We start from the raw sequence: 24,839 nt of genomic DNA, 5'->3' as shown, positions 1-24,839 counted from the left end.
GTCAGTGGCCCTTGCTCAGGTTGCTCTGTGCCTAGGATATCCTTCTAGATCCCTTCTACCTATTATCACTACTCCTAGCTGTCCATCAGTACACAAACCAATTTGTAGTTTCTTGTGAGATCTTCCCCAACTGTTCTGGCCCATATTAAGGTTTTTCTTCCCTAAATTCTTGACATATTTCCTGTCCAGATAATCGATGTGACTTTTTATTATATTCAACCTTGAAATGTTACTTAGCTTTCATAGGACTAAGGCTCTTCTCCCAACTAGACTCTAAGCTTCTGGAGAAAAAGGACCGGATTGTACTTGGTTTTTTGCCTTCCCTTTGATGCCCAGATGCTATGATCTGAATGTTCCTGTCCCCTCAGAAGTCATATGTTGAAACCTAATCTCCAATGTGATCGTGTTTTGATGTGGTTAGATCATGGAGGCAGGGCCTTCATGAATGGGATTAGTGCCCTTATAAAAGAAGCCCTAGGGAGACGCCCTGCTTCTTCCACCATGTGCTGTTACAGTTACAAGATGCTGTTTATGAACCAGGAGGAGGGCCTTCACCAGACCCTGAATTTGCTGGTATTTTTGTGTAGCAGCCCAAACAAACTAAGGCACCAGGTCAGGGCCTTAATATAGTAGCTATTAAATAAATATGAGATGGTCACTGAAGATAGACATTCCCTTCTTCTCTGGGCCTTTTTAACTTCTCTCTGCTGAGGCCAGACCAGTGCTTCATAAACAGGTGGAAAGAGAGAATGCTTTGCAGAGAAATGAATTATAGCAATGAATACTCAGCACAGAGTTTTTGCAAAGACTAAAGCTTTTTATTCCGACCCGGAGTCATCAATTTTCTGAAGATGTTACTCTGAGCCCTTGGTGGAGAGGACAGCCTCATTGATGCTCTGAGTGATATAATCTATGTTGCAGGCATTGATACAGCTGAAGTTGATCCGACCATTCTTGGGAAGGTAGATATGCTTTTTCTTGACCAGGTATTCCACCTGTTGGACTGGTGATCATCCCAGGGTCTGAGATACTAACTCCCCTCTAGCCCAGGGTGGATTAGAGGTCATAGGAAGTGCCAGCATTTCTGGGGATCCAGAAGGGTCTTTAAAGCAACTCTACTTCCCTCAAATCAAACAGCTAGGGACTGGTCACCTAGTCAGTGAAGCTTAATGCTCAAATACAATCCCAAGGTCAGAAAAGGGGGAGCTACCCCCTCCTAGACACTTACAGTTGAGTCCAAGATAGCTATGGGGCCCATTCTGGTCTGTGATATGATCCCAGGAACCAGGCGTTCCCAGGAGCCGGAGCTTCTCCTTCACCTTTTCCTTGATCAGCATGATGTTCTCTACAAGCCCTTTCAGACTCTGCTTCCTGCCAAAGAAAAGACAGCAAGAAATTAAAGTATGAGGTTTCCCTGCTGTCAAGCTCCTCATTGCCATTGCACTCTTCTTGCCTTCAAAAGCCCCAAGGATAGTGCCCGAGGGCATACTGGTGGAGCCCAGAATCTGATTACAAGTGGGAGAGGAGTTTCAGCCCATGTTAATTTAAGCCAGCCACGCAGGCTTGTAGGCAGATTTTGCCAGAGTAGCAAGTCCTTGATGCTGCCTAATCTCCTGCAATCTGGAAGACTTCAAATAATTCATTGGCCTATGTCCCAAAAGAATGTCCTCTTGCCCACTCCCCCAAGGTGTTGGTACACAATGAGTCCTCAGCAAATGTTGATGAATGAATGGAGTCAAAGAGGCAACTGGGCAGGAAGAATCCTGTGAATGGGCAAGTCTATATGTATGTCTAGAGGCTCTGCCATCCCTTCCCGCCCCCACCCTTTGCCCTTACCATTCTTCCTGAAGAGCAGGGTTACAGAGGACGGAGGTGATAATGCGAGCCCCCGTAGTAGGGGGGTTTAGCCACAGGGCCTGGGTGAGTTTCATCAGTTGGGAGAGGACGCATAGCAGGAGCTGGTTGCTGAGTGCTACCACGACCAGGATCCCAACTCCTTCATCTGCAGCATTGGGACAGACAACCCCTCAGTCTCCTTCTCCATTACCAGGGCCTTCCCTGATGACTTTACCTCCAACCTTGCAGAAGAGAGGGTTGGACTACCGGGCCCCCCTCCCAGCCCAGCCGAGCAGGTATCCAGATCCCAGGAAGTTGCCAGAGCCTCTTCTTCCAGAAAAAAGTAGCTATAAATAAGAGTCTCAAAGATGGGGAATGCCTGGGTGGCTCAGGCAGTTGGGTGTCTGCCTTCAGCTCAGGTCATGATCCCAGGGTCCTGGAATCAAGTCCCGCTTCGGGCTCCCTGTTCAGCGGGGAGCCCGCTTCTCTCTCTACCTGCTGCTCCCCCTGCTTGTGTTCTCTCTCTCTCTCTGACAAATAAATAAATAAATAATCTAAAAAAATAAAAAATAAATAAAATGTAAAGAGTCTCAAAGATGGGAAGCACTTGAAAGATCACCAAGCCCTCCCCCTCACCTTATAGCTGAGGAAAGAGAGGCCCAAAGGGGCAAAATGATTTCGCAGGAGTCAGTCTTGGGGCACCTGGTTGGCTCAGTCAGTTAAGCGTCTGGCTCTTGATTTCAGCTCAGGTCATGATCTCAGGGTCATGATATCAACCCCCCTGAGTTTCTCTCTCTCCCTCTCCCTCTGCCTCTCCTCCCTCTCTCCCTCTCTAAAATTAAATAAATAAATAAATAAAATTAAAAAAAAAACTGGAGTCAGTTTTAGTAGCTAGTTTTAGGAACTGAGCTGAGACAATACCGCAGAACCTGACTCGTACCTCAGTGCTCTTCCCTTCTGCCTCCATGGTACTCTCTCTGGAGGCCTTGGCTCTCTCCAGAGGGTAGGAGATATCAAGCACAACGTTTATGCCATGGCTAAGGCACCACGTCAGCACGAGGCCTTCCCCTCCCCTTTGGCCCGTTCCGTACCATAGATGCCAAAAGTCTTGGACAGAGACTGGCTGCAGAAGAACTCAAAGCCTTGAGACACGAAGTACTGTAAGAATCCAGTATCTTCTTCCAAGTCCCCGGTGGATAAACCTTGATTGGGAATGTCAAAAAATGGGAATATCTGCTTGCTCTGTAGGAGAAAGAAGATTGGAAAAAGGATGAAGTTGGTGGAGGAGATGGTAGATGGCGAGAGGGAAGAAAGTCCGGCGGATGTTGGGCTCACCTTCATGCTGGCCATCAACCTTGCCCACTGACTTTGTGTCAAGTTGCAGTCACCAAGGTTCCCAATCACGAAGATACAGCCATGTGGGGCCTGCTGCAGGTAGACACTGTCTCATCAGGCACTTCCCCTACCAAGTGGGAGTGGCACTAGGGCATATGGAGGAGAAATCATCCTCCATGTTGGTTCCTACTAAAGGGCCAGGCAAATCCAAGCCTAGAAAAGGCCTTTCATGACAACAGGGGTGGTGGGGATGAAAGGAAAATAAAACTGTAATCGGGTCTGCGGAGAAGTTTCTGAGCGGGGCCCCTCTACCTCTACCACATCGAGGAGCACGTTGGAGTCTATGCACAGCTGCTTGGAGTCCCAGAAGGAGTATTCACAAACTGTAAAGCCCATGTCCTGGAAGACGAGTCCGTAGGGTTCTGTGGGAACACAGCCCCCCTCCAGCTGGTACTGAGAAAATGGAGGCAGACACGCCAGGGAATGGGTCTGAGGGTCACTGGTGGAAGGTGGGACAATAACAGGAAAAGGACAAGCATACTTGGCTTATCTACCATCTTGGTCATGACAGAGAGTGAGAAGGGCAACAGTGAAGATTGCAAATGGGGTGGGACTCAGGAACAGGAGAGAGGGACCTTCTGTCACCCCCGTTTTGCATAATAACTCACCTTTTTTGGAAGAAATAATGTACACTATTTGAGAATCCTTTCGCCAGATTTTGAGGAACTGGGCCCCAAGTTGGAAGGCTCCATTGTCACCAACCGAGTGCACACCCCCTACCTGCCAACAGAAAATAAACAGAAGTAACTCTTTAAAAGAGTGATAATGATGCTATTACTGCCTCAGGTTCAGATGATTCCTTCCTGGAAAGAACCTGTACATCAGCAATGTGGGCTGATGCAAAGAACAGTGGCTTCAGGTTCGGATCCTGGCTCTGTCCGCCACCGACCAAGTCTCCGGACTCTGAGTCTCCCGGCCCCCTCTGTCGATGCCAGGAAGCCCTCCAACGCCCCTTTCTGGTTAAGGACTATGCAGCCCCGGAGCTCCACTCGCTGAGTCCGGGTGAGTCAGCAAAGGGCCCTTCATCTCACCCTGTTCTCCACAATGACTTGGCTGTGCTTTCCAAAGAGGAGCTTCAAGGAGGCCTCAGTGAATGATTTCATGCCCTTCACGGGCACATACTCGTAGTTCAGAGAGGGATCATACGCGATCTGCAGTCGGATCTTGGGCACCACGGAAGACACCCAAGGATGGCCCTCGCTGGTCATGCAGACTGTGAGGGAAGCCACAGAGGGAGCTCTGGATGCCCAGCCTCAGGGCCTCCGAGTCAGGGCTCTGCAGACAGCCCACAAACAAACATCGGGCCCAGCTTTCTTGGGGCTTTGGAAAGTTGCCCAGGAAAAGACAACTTTCTTTTTTTTTCCTTCCCCTTTATAAAAACAATGTGCCGAGTGAATGTGTATAATTTTTGTCTTTTTAAAGAAGACAGCTGAAGCTTATGCCATTTTTTTTAAAACCTGCGTCATTTTAAAGGGCAAACATGCCATACCACATGGGAGTTCTAGACCCATGAGGCTAAACAAAGGTAACCCCACCTTTCACAGTGGCTAGGGCTGGCTGCATTTCAGAAGGGTCCATTTGGGGAACCATTCTTAGTTCAGGAACAAAAGAGGAAGGGGAGGGGAGAAGGAAGAGGCTGAAGAAAGTAGAGTGCCCATGCAGACCCCGAAGCATCGAACTGGAGGAGAAGGCGTAGCTCTTACCAAATCCCCGGAAGCCCCCAGCTAAGGGCAAAGGGCACAGAATGACCCGGGACATTTTTTGCACTTTTCCCCACCGGGCAATTCTGTTAACAAGAACAGAGCTCTCCACTTGCAGAGGCGTGGCTACCTCCTGATTCCTCCGTGGCAAGGGCAGACTGTTCTCCTAGAGGCAGTTAGGATAAGAGTCTTAAAACGCTCCAAAACCGTAAGGCATCTACCTCTAAAGGCCAGGAAAATCTTGTTAGGACAATTGTCTTGCTTGTAGGTCTTTAACAAGCTGCCTTCTAGCCTCTGGGCTAGGGGCACATCCATGAACACCGAAAGGGTAGGCATCACTGAAATACAAGTACAGCCAAGCCTACTCTGTTCCCTGCTCCTGTTCCAGAGCCTTCCTCCAAGACCGGCCCAGCCAGGCCTGCCTCTTCCCGGAACCCTGGCAGATCCAATACAGAGGCTCTGGACACCTGGTCACCAGAGCAACAGAACCCTACAATCCCCAGTCTCCGTGGTGGCGATCCCCAAAGCCTATGGGAATATTCCATGGCAGTTGAGGAGGATCCCCTGAGAGAGTGGGCAGAGATGGGGGAGGAGGGAGGGAGGACCTGAAATTTCCAGGGACCTCTCTTTAACTCACTGCCTTCTCTGGCTCCCAGTTGCCCAATCCAAAGTAACAAGGCAGCCCTTGGAAGATAGGGCAAGCCCGGCAGCCCAGGAACCGGGTGCAGAAGTGAAAACCTCAGACCCAGCAGTAATGCAAGTTGAGGGATACATTTAAAAAGCTTCTACTTTTGTTTTGCTAAGGGCCCCACATTTTAAAAGGAATAGAAAGAAAGCACTGTTTCCTTCCATAGTTATTTTAAATAAAGAATCCTATGTTTAGAAACAGGATAAGCAGCAACTCCGCAAGCCAATCCTATTTTCTCTCAGTTCTAGAGCCAAGACTTCTACACTTGTTAACCTATTCATTGGTGGCCCAGCAGCAAGTGTAGATGGCAGAAATCAAGGGCGCAAAGAGCTGGCCTCTGTAGGATCAGTCTTGTGATTTGCTTTCTTTTTTTATTTTTTTAAAAATAACTTTGTAGGGGGCGCCTGGGTGGCTCAGTCGTTAAGCGTCTGCCTTCGGCTCAGGTCATGATCCCAGGGTCCTGGGATCGAGCCCCGCATCGGGCTCCCTGCTCTGCGGGGAGCCTGCTTCTCCCTCTCCCTCTGCTCCTCCACCTGCTTGTGCTCTCTCTCTCGCTGTGTCTCTCTGTCAAATAAATAAAATCTTTAAAATAAAATTTGTTTAAAAAAATAACTTTGTAAGTGATTGTTGTAGACACTGCTGGTGTCTCACGCAGATACCCTTTGCACGGCCCACCCCAAAAAGGTCAAGGCTAGACTTCACCTGGGACCACATCCTTGTAAGGCCTGTTTCCCCGTCACAATTCTGCTTCCTTACAGGTTCCTCCTACATTGTGCTCCCTCTGCAAATCGTGAGCCCCAAATCCCCTTCTCAGGCTATGCTTCCGGGGAACTCACCTTATGGCAAATGACTATGAAAATCATCCCTATAATTGTAGAAAACCTTAAAACCTCAAAAAACTATAATGACGAACACCGATTTGCTACAATCAATCTACAACCACACTTAACATTTTGGTGCACCCCCTTTCAGTTTCTCTTCTATGATGTTTATATTTTAAGACAATTGAAATCAAAATGTACATGTAATTGGCATCACACATTTTTCACTTCACATTTCAGTTGTGAGGATGCTAACATGTGCGCCAATCAGAACTGTTCCTGTTGCAAGTAATAAAAAACCCAAGCCACTAGCTTGAGCAAGAGAGATCTTTTATTGGCTCTATAACTGGGCAGGCCAGGGTACATCTGACTTCAATCGCAGTTCAGTCCCGAGTATCAACGTGTCACCAGAGCTCCAGCTTCATTCCCTGTGATTTCCTTGGCTCTGCTCTTCTGGATGCTTCAGCTTTGTTCTTCTGCTCTGGGCACAGGAGCAAAAGTGAATGTAGCGAGTGCAAAATGATACCCATTTGAAAGAAATTTACAACGCAGCTCTATTTGCAAATAAACAAAATGCCAATTACTAAAGGCATGTTTGAATTAATAATGGGACATCCATATAATAGAATTCTATGCAGCTCTTAAATGTAGCCCTCTGTGTACAGATGTGGAAAAATCTCCAAGATACCTCCGTAAGTAAAAACCAGGGAGGTACAAAATAGAGAGCAAAGTGGAGCCACATTTGGGGGGACATATGGGGGGGGGAATAAAAGATACATTTGCATGTATAGGCATGGAAAATCTCCGGAGGGATACACACCAGTAGCAGTTCTGCCTCTGGAAAGCAGAACTGAGTGGCTGATGGACAGGGATAGGGAAGAAAGCTGACTTGCTTTTCACTGTACGCCATTATGTACTTGGGAAATGCTAAACCAAACGCACAGATTTCCCATTCAAAAACCGTGTTCATGTTTTTAAAAATGGCTGCAGCCTTTTGGACATCACACCCTTACAGCCCAGAGGAAGGGAGAGCATCTTTTCTCATAGGCCCCTGGAAGAATGAGGACGTTTTCTTCCCTGAAGCCCCCAGCCTCCTTTTTCCTTTCTCTTGGCTGCAGTGAGTCACTGGCCCATCTCTGACCTTATCATGGCTGAGGATGGGATACTCTAGTGAGTTTAAGCCAACTACCTAGAGCTGAGGGTGGGGTGGATCCCTCCCAGACCACACAACTAAGAAAGGACAGAAGGTTTCCCTAAAAGAGATCTCAAGGGTTCTTAAAAATGGGAATGGGGGGAAGGGATGCTGGGAAGGCAGTCAGCAAGTGTTCACTGCATCATCCATTCTGAAGTCTTAAAAACCACCAGTTTTAATGCCTATTTTTATGTGTGTTGGCCTTGTACTTCCAAATCCGATAATCATTCAGGGTCCCCGTTGCTGTCTCAGCAGCCATGGGACGCAGGGAATGTTTTTCTCTGGACCACCCCAGGCTATAGACTGTGACAGCAGGTGGGCAGTCATCATGGAGGAGTTGGCTGGCTTGGGCCAGAGGCTCTGCCTGGGAGCTGATCAGCCATCTCTCGGCAGCCCAGGCACAAACATGGTTCAATTAACTAGAATAACCTGCCTTTTCCTACACAGTATGGACCACTAGCTGATCTTAGTCTTCCCCCATTGTTCCTGACTATTCTTAGGGTGTTCTTGTGTGACTTTGGGGAAAATTCTTTCACATTCATCCAGTCCTAGCCTCCTCGTCCACATCTGTTTCGCAGGACATCACTTGGGTGCGGCGTTTTCCCACTGCCACAGGTGCCCATTCTGACAACTACAGGACCTCAGTGTGAACGCCGAGGATCCATTCTCTTAAAGCCTCCAAAGCCATACTCTCACCTACCAGAGCAGTCAGTACATGTCTATAACCCTCAGAGTCCCCTGAAAATAGTTCCTTCAGCTCTTATCTACCTCCCTCTTGGCCACAGCACTCAGATGTAAGGCCCACCCCCATCCCCACCCCCCGCTGTCAACTAGAGCCTCATAGTGGAATGGACAGAGGAGGGTCTTTGGTGCTAGGCAGATCTGGCTTTCCATCTCAGCTTTTCCCCTTAGTACCTATATACTCTTAGGTAAGTGGTTTAAAATATCTCCACCTCGGGCGCGTGGGTGGCTCAGTTGGTTAAGCGACTGCCTTCGGCTCAGGTCATGATCCTGGAGTCCTGGGATCGAGTCCCACATCAGGCTCCCTGCTCAGCAGGGAGTCTGCTTCTCCCTCTGACCCTCCTTCCTCTCATGCTCTCTGTCTCTCATTCTCTCTCTCGCAAATAACTAAAATCTTAAAAAAAAAAATTAAAATATCTCCACCTCAGTGTGTGCATTTTATTTTTTTTAAGATTTATTATTTATTTTGAGAGAGAGAGAGTGTATGCATGAGTGGGAAGGGCAGAGGGAGAGGGAGAGAGAATCCCAAGCAGACTCTGCACTGAGCACAGAGCCCAACATGGGGCTCAATCTCATGACCCTGAGATCACGACCTGAGCCAAAACCAAGAGTCCAACGTTTAACTGACTGTGCCACCCAGGCACCCCCATGCATTTTAAAATGCGGATAAACCAATATTATAGAATTGTGTGAGGTTTATTATGGAAATGAGCGTGTCCCTCAGGCTACCAAGAGAGACAGAAACTACAAAATCAATGTCTAAGGAAGTTTTGACTATAGAATATAGAGTATTTGGTGGTTCAAACTAACATTTGAACAGGTTCTAGTAACCATGCTCACAGAAGTTGGCTGCTAAAGTGGAATAGTCCTCACAGGCTCAGCCAAGGAGGACAAAGGGTAAAGAAAAATCCTAAAGAGCTGGGAGAGGAGGGTGCCCTTATTAGCTGATCCAAAGAGCTCATTCCATTGCTAGGAACATGGATCCAAAAAATGGTTGCACCTGAGGTCCCTGTCCACATAAATGTGGTACGTGCTCTGGACAAGTGATCACTGTGTGTTGCTCCCCTTCCCTGCTTTTCTAGATGGCCTTTATAGCCATTTCTCTCCCAGCATTGAACATTGGATGTATTAGGGAATAAATTCAGTTTTAGTCCATAAGCTGCAGTATTATGGCTAGTTGCTTTCAGATGAAGAAAATGCACCTCACCCAGAGATCCTGACTCTGAGCTGGATGTTGGACATGAGTTTGGGTTGTTGCTTTTGGGGAGGAGAGAGTGAGTTTTTACTTGCATGCAGAAACATCGTATTATGTTAGTTTTGACCATTCTTAAAATTACATGTTTGTGGGAAAAAAAATATGGGCTGATAAGCTTCCAAAAGGTGGAAGGTGGTGATTTTTCACTAAGTCCACCAGAAACCCTTTCCCTATTCTTTCTGGTTGCAGGTCCCACCCCACTCTCCAGCTTTGGTCCCTGAATCCCGAGCACCAGAGCTTGCTCGGAGAACAGGCATGTGGCTCAGACCTGGGCTCTTGGAGTCTTATTGGAGCTGACAGAGAAGAGCCATTCATTACTCTCTAGTCATAGAGCTATAAGGGAACGACCTTAAAGTCTCAGAAGCTACTGACCCCGCCATGTAGGAAACCCCCAAAATGACGCCAACTGCCAGTGAAGAGGAATTGGAAAAAAGCATGTTAGTTGGCTCAAGTCTCCTGTCAGTACCCATTTAGATTCTTGGTTGCAAGCAACAGAGATGGTCTCTAGCTGATTTATGTGTAAGAGAGACTTACTGAAAATATATATAGTGGCTCACATAATTGATAGGGAGGCTGGAGATTTGGGAGCAGGAAGCCCCATGAAAGGAAGCAGGTGGGGACCCTACTGCTGAACATCAGATGATGCAGTGACTGGCCCCACCCTCACAGTCCTCTGCTTGGCCACCAAGGCCGGCTGCCACTGCAGGTCCCAGATATGGGTCTTTGCTGCCACAACTACTGCTGTGGATCAGGACCCTCCATGGTCCTTCCTTCCCAACTTCCCGGCTCTGAAGGACCACAGACCAGGAAGTCTGTGCCTGATTGGCTGAACCCACTCACGTGATCCTCTGCCCCGCCCCCAAGGCGCTAGTTAAAGGGTGGGAGGAGAGAGGGTCTGGTCTTTACAGCTTCAGTTACGGCAGGTGGACACTGCCTTCCAAAGAGAGTCAGAGAATGGAGAATTCTCCAAACTTTAGAAAGAGGTGCACAGGATGGGCAGCCAAAAAAAGACAATTTTCACAATTATATCACCCCTTTCCCTCTCTCCTCCAACACCCCACACTTCCTCCCAGTAGTCAACTACTGAGGGTACTTGTTTCACAGAGACAGGAAAAGCTATCGGAAGAGAGTTTCACGGGCGCCCATCACAGCTGCCCATCTACTTGCATAAGTACCCGCCTCCTCTGTCTTTTCTCTTAGTACCGTGCTTGAGCCCACCTCTTCTGGGCCCCGTCTCCGTCCACCCTCTGCCTTTGTGCCCTGTGTCTTGGCTACACTGTCCTGCAGTTGTCTTTCCTCTCCTCTGTCGCCAGTCCCCCCTCTTCACTAGAACATTCTCTTGACCATACAAACAGGCAGCGAAACTCCCATCTTAAAAAACAAACAACACTCCGGTGACCTCCCCTCCCCTCTCCAGCTGTTACCCCGTGAGTCAGAATTCAACCAAAGAAGCAGAACTGCTGTGAGCGATGTGGGTATTGTAGGAATTAGACCTCACACAATTGAAAGAAGACCCAGGGAAAGGAAGGTCCAGGGGAGGGAATTGGAGATTTAAAGAAAAATCCCCGGGCGCTGTGTGGCTCAGTGATTGTGTGGCTTTGGCTCAAGTCATGATCCCGGGGTCCTGAGATCGAGCCCTGCATCGGGCTCCCTGCTCAGCAGGAAGCCTGCTTCTCCCTCTCCCTCTGCCCCTGCTTGTGTTCCTTCTCTTGCATGCTCTCTCTCTCTGTCAAATAAATAAAATCTTAAAAAAAATAATAAAGAAAAATCCTTAATCGGGCTTCCCGAAGCACCCCCAGGTGGGCAAATCAGAGTTTACAGGGAAATCTGAGAAGCCAGACACATCCACCTGCTGAATTGGGACTCAGAGGGGAAATGCGTGGAGAGGTCTATGGGAGGATAGGGCTTCTCTGCAGCTCCCACATCTGTGGGTCTGTAGCCACATGCTCAGTGGTGTGTGATCCGACAGTCGGCAGAGCTCACACTCTGGAAGCAGAGCACCTGCTCTGGACCTGGCACGGAGGAGAGTCTGAAGACAAGCCAGGCCCTGCCCAGCACCTCTGCTTTCTATATCTCACTCTGAAGTCCTTCGGGTATTAAGAGGTGCCACTTCTCTTCTGCCTCTCATATCTTCAGCAGGTTTCTCCTCTTTTGGTCAACTCTAACCCAAAATCTAACAAGAATTCTGGGAAACAGGATGCCCAGATTCATTAAGATGACAACGAGATCATCCACCCACCACATTTCTCTGATCTTCTTCAGAACAGTAGCTATAGGAAGAATGTTTTATACTTTCTAGCTCCACTTCTTCACCTCCCAAGTTCTGTCGAGCCCACTCCATCACCTCCATGCCATCAAAGCTGCTCTCATCGAGGTCACAGATGACAATGGTGTGTTCTCGGTCCTCCTCCTCTTATTTGATGTGTCGGCAGCAGATAACACAACTGGCCTCTTCCTCCTTAAAACACTTTCCTCCCACGGCATCCAGGATACTACTTACTGATGCTTCTCCTTTCTCCCCACTGCGCTGCTTCTCAGTTGCCTTTGCTGGTTCCTTCTATTTCTTTTTTTTTTTTTTAAGATTTTATTTTTATTTATTTGACAGAGAGAGACACAGCGAGAGAGGGAACACAAGCAGGGGGAGTGGGAGAGGGAGAAGCAGGCTTCCCGCCGAGCAGGGAGCCCGATGCGGGGCTCGATCCCAGGACCCTGGGATCATGACCTGAGCCGAAGGCAGACGCTTAACCACTGAGCCACCCAGGTGCCCCAGTTCCTTCTATTTCTGATCTCTAAATGTTAGAATGCTCCAGGCCTCGGTCCTTGGAATTCTTTCTTTCTTTTTTTTTTTTCCCCATGCCTGAAGTTGTTTTATTTTTTTCCAGCTTTATTGAGATCTAACTGCCATATAACAAACATTGTGTAAGTCTAAGGTGTACAATATATTGATTTGATACACTCTGGGGGCGCCTGGGTGGCTCAGTCGTTAAGCGTCTGCCTTCGGCTCAGGTCATGGTCCCAGGGTCCTGGGATCGAGCCCCGCATCGGGCTCCCCGCTCCGCGGGAAGCCTGCTTCTCCCTCTCCCACTCCCCCTGCTTCTGTCCCCTCTCTCACTGTATCTCTCTCTGTCAAATAAATAAAATCTTAAAAAAAAAAAAAACAGTAGGATACACTCTGAATTTTTCTCTTCTCTTTCTATGGTCACCATACCGATGAGCTCATCAACTTCCATGAGCTTAAATATCCATCTGTCAAATTTATCTATCCAGTTCCAACTTTCCTCCTAACCTATAGGTTTGGAAATCCAAATGCCTATTGATATTCCAACAAATAATTAATAGACTTTTCAAATTTATTGTGTCCAAAAACTAACTCATAGTTTCATATCCCACTTCCCTTATCACCCGCCCCACCCAAGTTTGGTAAATGGCAAGTCCATTCTGCCAGGTGGTCAGGCCAAAAGTCTTGGTCTCATCCTTGATGTCTTTTTCTCTTATACCCTACATTCAAGTCTTTGGCAAACTGTATCAGTTTTACCCTGTAATATATCTAGAGTCTATTCTCACTGTTACTGCCAAGATGGGTGGATGAGTGGATGAGCACAGTGTACAATCTGTGTTTAGAAGGATGACAGAGGGTACTGTGTGAAGATACAAAGAAAATGAGTTCTTTAGTAAATATAAGTGTGGTTGCATTAACAGTATATGGGGGAGGAGAGAGGTGGGAAATCAGGTAAGGAAGGTAGGCACTGCCCATTTAATGCCACACCTCTGTGTTGAGGGGTCTGAATCTTACCCCAAATGCTTTAGAAAGCCATTGAATGATTTTAAGAAAGGGAATGACATTGTCAGATTTATATTTTAGAAGAATCTCTCTGGGTGCTTGTGGAAAATGAATTGGAGGGTAGCCAGAACTCGGCAGGCCAAGTGGGGACTATTTTAGTTAATTTGGTTAAGAAGTGATGAAGGCCCGAGCTATGGCAGTGGCTAATGGGTAGACTTGCCAGATGTCCTCCCTAAAAATACCAGGCACCAGACCAAGCATCGAGGAAGGTGTTGACGAGCAGGGGCAGTCCTGAAAAATATCCACTTAATTTAAACAATATCTTGTGTGTCAATAATAATTTCCACTTTTTTTTTTTACAACTTTTCTATCTCCTGTTTTTTAAAGAATTTTTTATTACAACAACTTGCAAAAAAATGTTAAAGGACAGAAAAGGCAAAGTTTAAATATTTTTTCGTTTCGTGAGGTCAAAAGTCCAATACCAGACCACCCAGGTCAATACCAGCTAGCCAGCAACCCTACCAAGGGGAGGAGCATGAGAGTGGGTTAGGGGTAAGAACTAGTTTGTTCTTAGGACTAGTTCTTCCCGGGGCGCCTGGGTGGATCAGTCGGTTAAGCATCTGACTCTTGATCTTGGCTCAGGTCATGATCTCAGGGTCCTAGAATCCAGCCCCATGTCCTGTCCATCTGTCCGTCCATCTGTCCATCCATCGGGCTCCACGCTCAGCAGGGATTCTGCTTGAAATTCTCTCTCCCTCACCCTCTGCCCCTCCCCCACTCGAGCACGCTCTCTTGCACGCATGTGCGCTCTCTCTCTCTCAAATAAATAAATAAATAAATAAATAAATAAATAAATCTATCTTAAAAAAAAAAGTTCCTCCCTCGAAAATGGGAAGCTAGATTCTAGATCTTGAGGTTGCTGGAGCAGTAAAATTCGCCATCAGCTCCATATGTTTTTCCTTCCCCAAAAATGGTAGGAATTTCTCCATTGGAAAAGCAGCTGTCTATACTTCTTCCCTTAGTTCCCCTCCCTGTGGTTCTGGGAGAATATTCCAACATCAATTAGGTTCAGACTTGGGTCCAGGGGGAGGCCTGGGAGGAAGGGCTCACTCACATGATCCAGTGACTGGAGAGAAACCAGAGACACTGTGGGTGGTGCTGAGCTGATCCAAAGCTCTCCTGTTCCCACTTCTCTCTTCCCTGGGAAGAAGTGACCCATCCCTTCTCCCTTCTGGGAATACCAACAGTGGAAACAACAATTCTTGGTTCTTGCTAAAGAGATTTTTGGTAAATGTGTTTGCTGTGTCTTTGTGGTATAAAGGATGGCTCCTCACTAGCAACTCAGAAATAAATCACTTTTGAACCTTTAGCTTCCCATTTTCTTAAAAAGGTGTGTGTGGGCCAAGGAATCATAGAATGACTAGTCATTCCCTCAGGCCTTCATGAAGGACAAAGACTAAAGGACCCCGTTCCTCAGACACTCAAGCAAGAGTCTCTGATAGTCCTTTGAAAGAATAGTAAACCATGGCAGGTCATGGGATCTTCCTGAGCTTGTGGTCCCACTGGAGTTTTGTTTCTGATGGGAAACTTTTAAAAACACCACCAGAGAAGGGTACCTGACTGACTCAGTCAGTGGAGTGTGCAGGTCTTGATCTCAGGGTCGTGAGTTTGAGCCCCACGTTGGGTGTAGAGATTGCTTACGTAAATAAACTTTAAAAAACAAAACAAAACAAAACAAAACAAAACACCACCAGAGAAGGACTGTTATAAAGAGCAGCCTTCGGGCAGAATTGTGCAGTGAATCTGCATTTGTTTTCTATTGTTGTGTAACAAATTACTACAAATTTAACAGCTTAGAACAACACACATTTATTACCTCACAGTTTCCATGTCTCAAGAGTCTGTGTACGGGGGAGCTGGATCTTCTGCTCAGGGTCTCACCAGGCTACAGTGAAGATGTCAGCCAGGGCTGCAGTCTCATCTGACGCTCAGTGTCCTCTTCTAACTCACGTGGTGGTTGGCAGGATCCACTTCCTTGCACTTGTGGAACTCATGGTGGCTAGCTTCATGGAGGCCAGCCAGAGTATCTTTCTGACTTCTTCCATCTCTGACCTCTGACCTCCTTTTAAAGGGCTTGTCTGATTAGGTCAGGCCCACGCAGGCTAATCTGCCTTTTAATTAACTTAAGTCAATTGATTAGAGACCTTAATTACATCTTTGAAATCCTTTCACCTCTGCCATCTAATATAACATAATCCCAGGAGTGATATCCCATCACCTTTGCCATATTATTATTTCCTAGAAGCAAATTATAGGTCCCACCCACATTCAAGGGGAGGGAATTATACGAGGACAGGGGTCCTTCAGAGTTCTCAGTTCTGCCTACCACAGAGCATGAGCTTCTGGAGAGAACAGCCCTTTCCTGAGGGGCGACTGGAGTGGATGATAATCTTCAAGATGAGAACTCTCAGTGAAAGGATTTATAAGTGTCTCTCACTATAGTGGGTGGAATGGTAGTCCCCAAATATATGTCAACCTGGAATCTCAGAATGTGACCTTATTTGGATTAAAGGTCTTTGCAGATATAATTAAGGTAAGGATCTTGAGATGAGATTATCCTGGACTAAGATAGGCTCCAAATCCAATGATGTGTGTCCCTATAAGAGACAGAAAAAAGACATACATGGACACAGGAAGAAAGTGAGGAAAGAGGTAGAGATCGGAGTGAGATATGTCTACAAGCCAAGGAATGCTAAAAATTGCCAGAGCCACCAGAAGCTAGGAAAGAGGCATGGGACAGACTCCTCCTCAGAGCCTCTTGAAGAAGCCAATTCTGTTGACACCTTGCTTTCGGACTTCTGGCTTCCAGAATTATGAGAGAATAAATTTCTGTTGTTTTAAGCCACCAAGATCATGGCAACTTGTTGCAGCAGCCTTGGAAAATGAATACACTCATTGATCATTGTCCCTGTGCTAATCAAGGTCAAAGAGACAGACTTGGTGGTCTCGGGGGCCACATGAACTCCAACTCTATAGAGATGCCAATTCCCAGAGATCAGGGATGCCCTAAGAGGACCAAAACAAGGCGGCTTTGTCACCCAAGCTACATTCATCACAGAAGGTCAGCAGATGCCCATTCATTTATACCCTCCTTTATTATCCCTTCATTGATGAATTTGTTTGATTCAGCTGCTGTTTAAAAAAAAAAAAAGGCTAAAATAACTCTGGCTTAAACAAGATACAAGTTTATTTTTCTTTCATGTAAGAGTCTTAAGCATAAGCAATCCATGGTGGACATGGTGACTGCACATTTTTGAACACCCGGGCTCCTCCTATCTGGTTCTTCTGCCACCTGTAACACAGAGTCATGACCTAAGATGGCTGCTTCAGTTCCTACAATCACACCTGCATTCCAGCCAGTGGGAATGGGAGAAGTGGATGTGGAGGATATGCCCTCTCCCTTTAATGGCAGACCTGGAAGCTGAATACCTCAATTGGCTAGAACGTAGTCACATAGTCACACCTGTATCTGCCAGGAGGCTGTAATGTCTTTAGCAAGACCATGTGCCCAGCTAAAACTTAGGGGTTCTATCACTAAAGGAAGAAAGGAAGAATGGGGAATGGAGAGCAACTTCTGTCCACAGGAGACAACAAACACAAGGTCTGACTTGCTCAGTGGCTTCTCAAATCTGGGGCCCAGGAAGAAGGGAAGAAAGGTCCAGAAGTGGAAATCCACGAATAGATAGCACCCCAACCACCCTTCTAACTGAGTACAGGATGAAGCAGAACCTTGAAAATGTGGGTTTAAAACAGCAGGAATAAGATGAACACAGAAAAGCTAGGATGATAGTATTCCTCCTTCCCCATGATACCCTCTGTTGTGGGTTGAACCATGTCCCCCTTAAAGATACACTGAAGTCCTAACTCCCAGAACCTGTGAACGTGACCTTATTTGGAAATAGGGTCTTTGCTGATGTAATCAAGTTAAAAGGAGCTCATACTGAATTAAGTCGGGCCCTAATCCAATGACTGGTGTCCTTACAAGAAGAGGGAAAATGTGGACACAGACACACAAGGGGAGCCGGCCGTGTGAAGATGGGGGCAGAAGTTGTAATGACACAGCTACAAGCCAAGCAATGCCAAGGATTGCCTGCAGCCGTGAGAAGCTACAAGAGCCAACCAAGGAGTCCTCCCCTAGAGCCTTCAGAGAGAGCATGATCCTGCCAACACCTTGATTTTTTACTTCCAGCCTCTAGAACCATGGGAAAAGAAATTTGTTATACCGGGCCTAGCAAACTAAGAGATCATCTTCTTTTCTGGTTCTTTAGGGCTCAATTCTAATGAACCTTTCCTATAATGTGCCCTAAAGCTCTCACATCCAGAAGTGCCCTCTATCCTAAACTCCTGTCCATCCTTAAGATTTAGCTCATCACAAATGCTGCATGGGAAGTGGACGGGTGAGTCAAACCAGGACCAAATGTCAGGCACAGGCCAGACCAGAGTCTGAATGTGAAAAAAGAGCTGTGTGTGTGTGTGTGTGTGTGTGCGCCGTGATGTGGATATGAAACCAGGGGCATCTGTCTGAGGCAGGGGTGAACCTGCAGAAGAAAAATCAGGAGGGATATGCCCACCCTGGCCAAAAACAAGTCCAAGATCTAGGCTGTCTGTGGAAGTAGGACTATCCACAGACCAAAACCAGGAGGCCTGAGACAAATCCTTGCTCCCTACTCCGATGACACTACACCAGAGGAGCCTTATCGGTTTCCAAACTGTTCTATATGCGGTCTCCCATTTGGTCTTCAAAACCAGTCTGCGTGAGCTGAGTAGAACAATAATGGAATCTCCATTTGATTCACAGGCAAAAAAATTGCCAAGTAACCTGCTCAGTGTCACATAACTGATTATCAGTGTGTGTGGAAGGGAAATAAAATGAACTTTGGAGTCTGGTAGACTGGGTTAAAAGATATTTGATTTCTATGAGGCTCTACTGTTTGTTGTCACTTAACGTAACATTTGTAGATCACCTCTTATGGTATCGGCATGTGGATTGGTGCTCAATAAATGGCCATTTCCTTCCTTTTCCCTTCCTTGCTTCTCCAGACCCAAATTTGGTGCTCTCTAAACTACCAGTGTTGCCTTTCTCAGACTAAAGTAATCTTGGCTACTTACAGTTCACCTCTCTAGAAGTTAGTTTCTTCATCCACTTTATCAAAGGACTGGACTAAATCATTTCTACAATCTCTCCCAGCTCTGATAGTCCCTGGCCTTAGGAAAACCGCATTCCTGCAGCCCCTCTAGTCAACAGACCGACACTGCAAAGCCCACACCTGTTGTACCTCCTATAACCATCAGGGGGCGCACGGCCTGGGGTGGAGCAAGACGGAAACTTGGACGCTCTCTCTGCCTTGGACTGCACAGAGCTTTAGGAGAGCCAGCCATCCCAGGCACCCTCATTCCCCCTCTAAAGGCAAGAGAAGAGAGAAAGTCAACCTTTCTCCCTTTACTTTATAGATGAGGACGCTGAGGAAAGCGTTTTGATTTTCCTTAATGTCATAATAGCTATGAAAATTAGATGGCCTCCTGGAGTTTCTGCTAATTTAACTGAGTTGCATATTATGTTTCAACTAATTAGCCAACAGTGGATCCAGGGCTTTTTGCATGGGGTGGGGGAGAGCATCAGCTGTACCCCCTCCCCATTGCAGGTCCCCACTTCTGGAGAGACATGCAAACACAGACATAGGTCTGCAGCCAGGAAGCACGAGAGGGAGCCCAGGGGGCCCAGATGATTGGCTTTCAGGATCAAAGCATAAAGGAGCACTATTCCTGTGGCCTTCACCTGTGCCCCCGAATGAAAGGGGAGAAGCTGCTCCTACTCTCTAAGAGTTGAGGGATAAAGCTGGTGTGGGATTAAAGCCCTATGACTACCCGTGAGGCCCACAGCCTGCACCTACCACCATCCCCCAGAAGAATCTACCATGGGGAGAGTCCTAGGAAAGCCTTTCTCAACCTCCTCCTTACCGTAATTCTGCCTCCTCCTTAGCGGTTCCACCTGATGACCTGATGCAGAAGGTTAAGTCACCTCTGGAAAACCCAGCCACTCCTCATTCCCTCTCTACTGAGCTCACCCCCCTTCGCCCCATCATTTCTGCCCATGCCCAGCTCCTGCTAACAAACTCTAGCAAGGCCAGCGTCCCACAGGCTCTTTCGTTCTCACTGGTCTGTAAGTCTTCACCTCTCTGGGTTCGGAGGATGGTTGTTTGTCTTCCACAGGTCAAGTGCTCAGGGCCCATGCTAGCAAAAGCAGCCTGCTCGGCATCCAAGGTGTAAGTCTCCCTCAGCCTGACACCTGGCCACAAGGTGCTGGGGGGATGACCAGAATGGCTGACTCTCCATCTGTCGGATGCCCTGGTGACAATTTGCAGACGGAGTCCACAATCCAGTGCAAGTCTAAACACTCTAAGGGGGCCTGACAGCTGACACATGGGTGTGTGTCAAGCAAGACTCACGCAGTATGAGCTCTTGGATAATGTTCAAGGACATTTCTACAAACCAGAGCCCCACTCCCCCCACCCCCACCCCTGCCCCGCCCAAACATCATCCTTCTTCCCTGCCTAGGACTGACTGGACAACTTTCCTCAGTGATGTTGGAAAAATATCCAGAGATGGAGAGAGGAGGCCCTCGTACTTCTTCCCAGGCCAAAGCAAGACTGCCTTCTCCACTAAGTATTCAAAAGTTGAGTCCCTGCCAAGAAACCTCCCACACCTCAGACTCCAGAGATCTCACACAGCTCTGGATTGAGAAGGAGAAAGTCATCTTTGGCATGCAAACATCCTAAGAAATAAAACCTGGGCTCCTGGAGAAAAGGGAGCAGCAGAGCCTGGGTCCAATTCACAGGGAACACCCATATGTGGAAATCCACTGAGCTTAGCCTCAGGGCAGATCGAGGCTTTGTAACTCTGGAGCCCCTGAACCCAGCCGGTGCATCGTACCTTACTGTAACACAGCACGTTAAACATTTGATGATTTACTAACCATCCCATAAATCAGCCTGGACGACGGTCTCTGCTTACGGAGTTTAAATAAGAACTCACAAAATGATTCAGCGATTTCCACAGCAATTTTCTTTCCATAGGAAACTGCCTGATAAGGTTCTTAAGAATTGGAATAAGGGGGGGGGAAATTATCAACTAATTCAAACTTGTAACTCCAGTTTTACTTCAAAAGGATAACACTGATTTCTGCAGCCCAGGAAAGGGAGAGGTTGTGGAAAGGATGGGAAACATCAGAATATATTTAGAACCAAAGACATTTGCCCAACACCAACAATGCCCTGTGCCTCCAGACACACACACACACACACACACACAACACTAGGCAAAACTCGTTCCCAGTGGCAATGGGGTCTTACGAATGCACCACTGGCTTATAGCATGGGAGCTGACGTATACCCCATAGACCCTGCTCCTGAGCACAGCAAACTATGTTCTCCCATGAGCACTGCACTCAAGTCCTTTGTGCAGCTTGACTTTGCTACCCACTTACAACTGGATTCCATGAATTTCGGAAAGATGGGGATGCAGGAGTGGCAAAGGCTTAAGCTCACTCCCCTTCACCCAAACAGAATTTTCATCTTTTGTTTAATGACGATGAGGAAGAAAGGGGCAAGGATTAGTCCTAATTTATTGCGTTGCTCAAAAGCCAGCTCTAAGAAGGGAGTAAGTGGATTATAGGGGAAAGAAATGGAGAAAAGAAGGCAGGGGATGAACTGCATTCAGTACTATTTATTAATCTGATGTTTAAAGGAAAAGAAGGAATCCATTCTAATGGTTCACCCTCCAGCCCCCCAAAACCCTGAAGAAGTCCTTCTGACACTGCTGTGAGGTAGATCAGAGCTGTCCTGTGTCCAAAGTGGGGGAGGCTGGTGCTTAGAAATCCGTACTGATGGAGTTGGGGACAAAACTCCAAACCTGGACCTTTTCTAGCTTTCCGCTCCCGGCCTCGGCCACCGAGCCTGAAGAGCACTGCGTGGTCTATCAGGTGCAGGCAGCAAAAGGAATGGAAGGAGGAGTGCTCCCTTTGCCCTAAACACACAGCACAGAAACGAGCAAGGTGATAGTCCCGCTGCTTGAGGCATCTGAGCTCAGGCCGCTGGATACTTCGGCCGCTGAGGTAGTGGTGAAGTTCAGGAGTGGGGTTTAGAAAACTCAGAAAGAGAGAGACAAGAGGATGGTGAAAACCCACTTGGTAAGGATTTCCCCTCCCCAACTGGCCCCCCTCCCTATCCCGAGGCCAAGTCATCAGTTTCTGGAGGTCAAAGATTTCCAGCTGGGAAACTCCACAGGGCTCATTCTAAACAGGGACTGGAGGCTTTCCAAAATTTCTGGATCAACAGAGTTCTTTCTTGTCGTTCAGGACTTAAGAAATTCCCCAGGAAGCCCTGAAAAACGTAGATAACATATCTTGGGGTGAGGGGCACAGGGTGGGAACAGGGGCACTAGAGGAAAGGACTAAAAGTCAGGGACCCTGGAAAGCATATGCATGTAATCACACAAAAAAGCATTCGGGCTCCACCCAGCCACAAAATACCCACCCCCAACTCCAACCCAGCCCTGCTCCTTCCAGGGAGAACTGACACTCACGGGTCCCCCCACTCCCGTTTATCCTTCATACCCAAGGGGATTCTCACTATCACTCCGTAGCTGTCAAACTTTTCAAAGAATCCAAACCTGAGGCCGAGAGTTTGGGAAGGCCTCTAGTCTTCTCTGCAAGTCAAAGCCAGCCCAAGTGGTGGCAAGAAATCTGGGCGGCCAAAGAACGGAGCTAGAAAATCTAGAGCTGACCAGGCAGGCTCAGGATACAGCCACACTTCCTGGCGCACACGGGGTGGGTCCTGGGGTGAAGGACAATCCTCTGTCCTCCTTTGCTTCAACCCTGGGGCAGGTGGCTCGGATGCGGGAGAAGAAAGGGTCCTGGGTTCCATTTTGGTTCCCTACTCCATGTCCCCCCTTCTTTCGCTGCAGAGACCTCTCCAACCCCACCTTATCCTACCGAACCCCAAACTCGAAATGACCAAACGAGACACCGAATGCTTCCTGATCCTGAGCCGCCGGCCTCCTCGCCTCGGTTACCTACCCGTCGAGCGGTGGGCGCTGCCTGGACTCCGCGGGGCCGGTCAGGGCCGCAGGGGCGCCCGAGGGGTCGCCAGGCCGGGAGGCGGCGGCGCGGTGCTCCTCCCGCCGGCAGCGGCACAGGAGGCGGCGGAAGGCGCGGCGAAAGTCGGAGCTGCGGCAGTAGATGAGCGGGTTGAAGGCGGAGTTGGCATAGCCTAGCCAGTTGAGGGCCAGGAACGCCGGGCTGGGAACCAGAGAGGGGCCGCCGAGAGCGCGCATCACGTTGGCCACGAAGAAGGGCAACCAGCAGAGAGTGAAGGTACCCATGATGAGACCCAAGGTGCGCAGGGCCCGGTGTTCCCGGAGAGGCAGAAGGCGCTCGGGCCGCCGACCGTAAGAGGGCACCCCTGCGGGCGAAGCGCACGGCCCGGCCGGGGCGGGGGACAGAGAGCGAGACGCAGTCGGCGGGGACTCCTCCCGCGGGAAGCGGCCCAGCTCCCGGCGCAGCAGGCGCAGTTGGCGCGTGGCCACGAGGAAAACGCGCGCGTAGACGAAGAACATCACCAGAAGCGGGAGGTAGAAGGAGACGGAGGAGGAGAGCAGCGCGTAGGCTACGTTGGCGGCGAAGGCGCAGCAGTGCGGGTTGGAGAGGCAACGCTGCGCCTCGGCGTCGGCTCCCGCGCGCCACCATTTGCTCATGATGGGCGCAAACGACACCGCGGCGGACACGACCCACACCAGCACCACTGCCGCCCGCGCGCGCCGTTTGGTGACCAGCGCGCCGTAGCGCAGCGGGTTGGTCACTGCCAGGTAGCGGTCCACGGCCAGGGCGCACAGGGTTTCGATGCTGGCTGTCACACACAGCACGTCCACTGAGGTCCACAGCTCGCAACCAGTGGCTCCCAGCGGCCAGTGGCCGGTCAGCGCCAAGGTGGCCCCCGGCGGCACTACCAGCAGTCCCACCACCAGGTCTGCTGTGGCCAGCGAAGTCACGAACACGTTGGTCATGGTCTGGAGTCTCGGTGTCCGAGCGATGGCCACGATTACCAGCAGGTTGCCTCCCACGGTGACCAGCACCTCCAGCGCCAACAGCGCCCCCGCCAAGGCCACCGCCCACGGCACCTCTGGCAGCCCACTCGTGTTGGCAGTACTGGGCGTCGGGGTGGGGGCAGCCGGCCACGAGGCCAGAGAGCTGTTCCCGTGAGGCCACGGAGCCATTTCCGCGGCGCGCGTGGGGCGGGAGGGAAAGAGAGAGGGGGTCTCCCTTCTAGATGGGTCCCTTCCCCCCTGCTCAGGGGAGGGGACAACGGGGCGTGGGAGCGATTTCCTCGGCCTGGGCCATCTTCCCTAGTTGACCGGCGGAGAACGCTCAGCCTCCCCCCCACCCCCAACCCGCTTGGTGCCACCGCTTGGGGGGGCGGGTAGGGGGGGAGGAGTGGAGGCCCTTAAAGGGGCAGCGGCCAATAGTCTCGACGCCCGGGCGTCAGGAAGGGAACTGGAGGGAGGGGAGGGAAGAGAGATGGATGTCTGAGTTTTCCTTTAAATATATCTGGAGTACGGACACCGGGACTTCTCTGCCCCGTTGTGCCCACTGCTGCTATAACCACTGCACCCACTCAGCGCAGCACTCCGTCGGCACTGATTTCTTGGAACTCTGCACCAATTCCCCGGGAAGATCCAGCAGCAACGCTAGCTGAAGACTAATGAAGACCACGCCCCGCACGCACTCCCCCCCCCCACCACCACCTTACCTTGTTAGAGGAAAAGGTAACCCTCCCAGGGCAAGCAAAATGATCCACGGTACCACCTCATCTACCTGAGTGTCCTTCTCTAAAATATTATAAGTAAAAGAGGTCAGCCAGTGTCTTCTCTCTTCTCCCAAGACCTCATTCTGATGAAATTTGTGCCCTTTCCCTTCTTCTATTTCATTTACCCTCCCTGCTCCTCCAGTTTTCGGTTGTCTTTTTGTTGTTCTTGCTCTTTTCAGTTACTGGAGAAATTCGACTTTTTCCAAGAATCTTTAGCATTGCCTACTGATTTAAATTTTGATTTGGCTTCATGTAGTCTGGGATGCTGAGAGTTTCGATTTCTCCATCTTCCCCATTGCACATTGCCCCTTCCACACACCTTTCCACCTAGGAAATTTCTAGATGGGTCCGTTCTTTTAAAATTCTTTAAAATTTTTAAATTTCAAAATTCTTTAATATTTTACATTTTAAAATTCTTTAAAGACATGTTGAAAGTGAACAAATGGGTTTGAGGTTAAGGCATGAGGCCTGTCCACCATCACCCCCCAGCTATCCACAAATCTTCCATCAC

At 48.8% G+C, this 24,839-nt stretch overlaps 2 protein-coding genes across 8 annotated transcripts; both read right to left on the bottom strand.

The window, feature by feature from the left end:
- Nucleotides 1-796: 796 nt before the first annotated feature.
- GOT1L1 (glutamic-oxaloacetic transaminase 1 like 1) lies at nt 797-5,267 on the bottom strand. The gene is made up of 9 exons (XM_035004044.1): nt 5,153-5,267; nt 4,263-4,444; nt 3,840-3,951; nt 3,484-3,593; nt 3,172-3,264; nt 2,928-3,078; nt 1,837-2,002; nt 1,229-1,371; nt 797-1,003 (listed from the first exon to the last, which is right to left on the bottom strand). Exons 1-9 carry the CDS (start codon nt 5,265-5,267, stop codon nt 855-857), a joined length of 1,221 nt encoding a protein of 406 aa, XP_034859935.1. The 3' UTR covers nt 797-854.
- On the bottom strand, nt 3,858-24,151 carry ADRB3 (adrenoceptor beta 3). Of its 7 annotated transcripts, none has more exons than XR_004679062.1 (3): nt 22,543-24,151; nt 15,286-16,066; nt 6,180-6,921 (listed from the first exon to the last, which is right to left on the bottom strand). XR_004679062.1 is itself a non-coding variant. In XM_035004043.1 (2 exons), the coding sequence occupies exons 1-2, from the start codon at nt 23,736-23,738 to the stop codon at nt 3,948-3,950; spliced, it is 1,200 nt and encodes a 399-aa protein (XP_034859934.1). In that variant the 5' UTR covers nt 23,739-23,940; the 3' UTR covers nt 3,858-3,947. The 7 variants fall into 7 exon arrangements, 5 of the variants coding, with proteins under 5 accessions (XP_034859934.1, XP_034859933.1, XP_034859929.1 ...); XR_004679063.1 differs by having other exon boundaries at nt 6,180-6,916; XM_035004043.1 differs by lacking the exons at nt 6,180-6,921; nt 15,286-16,066 and adding an exon at nt 3,858-3,951 and having other exon boundaries at nt 22,543-23,940.
- Between the last annotated feature and the right edge of the window lie 688 nt (nt 24,152-24,839).

The sequence above is a fragment of the Mirounga leonina genome, unplaced genomic scaffold (assembly GCF_011800145.1).
Source record: "Mirounga leonina isolate KUSES-001 unplaced genomic scaffold, KU_Mleo_1.0 Mir_128, whole genome shotgun sequence".
NCBI classification, from domain to species: domain Eukaryota; kingdom Metazoa; phylum Chordata; class Mammalia; order Carnivora; family Phocidae; genus Mirounga; species Mirounga leonina.
Note: the sequence above shows the minus strand (reverse complement) of the source record. Positions and strands in the feature narration are given on the sequence as shown.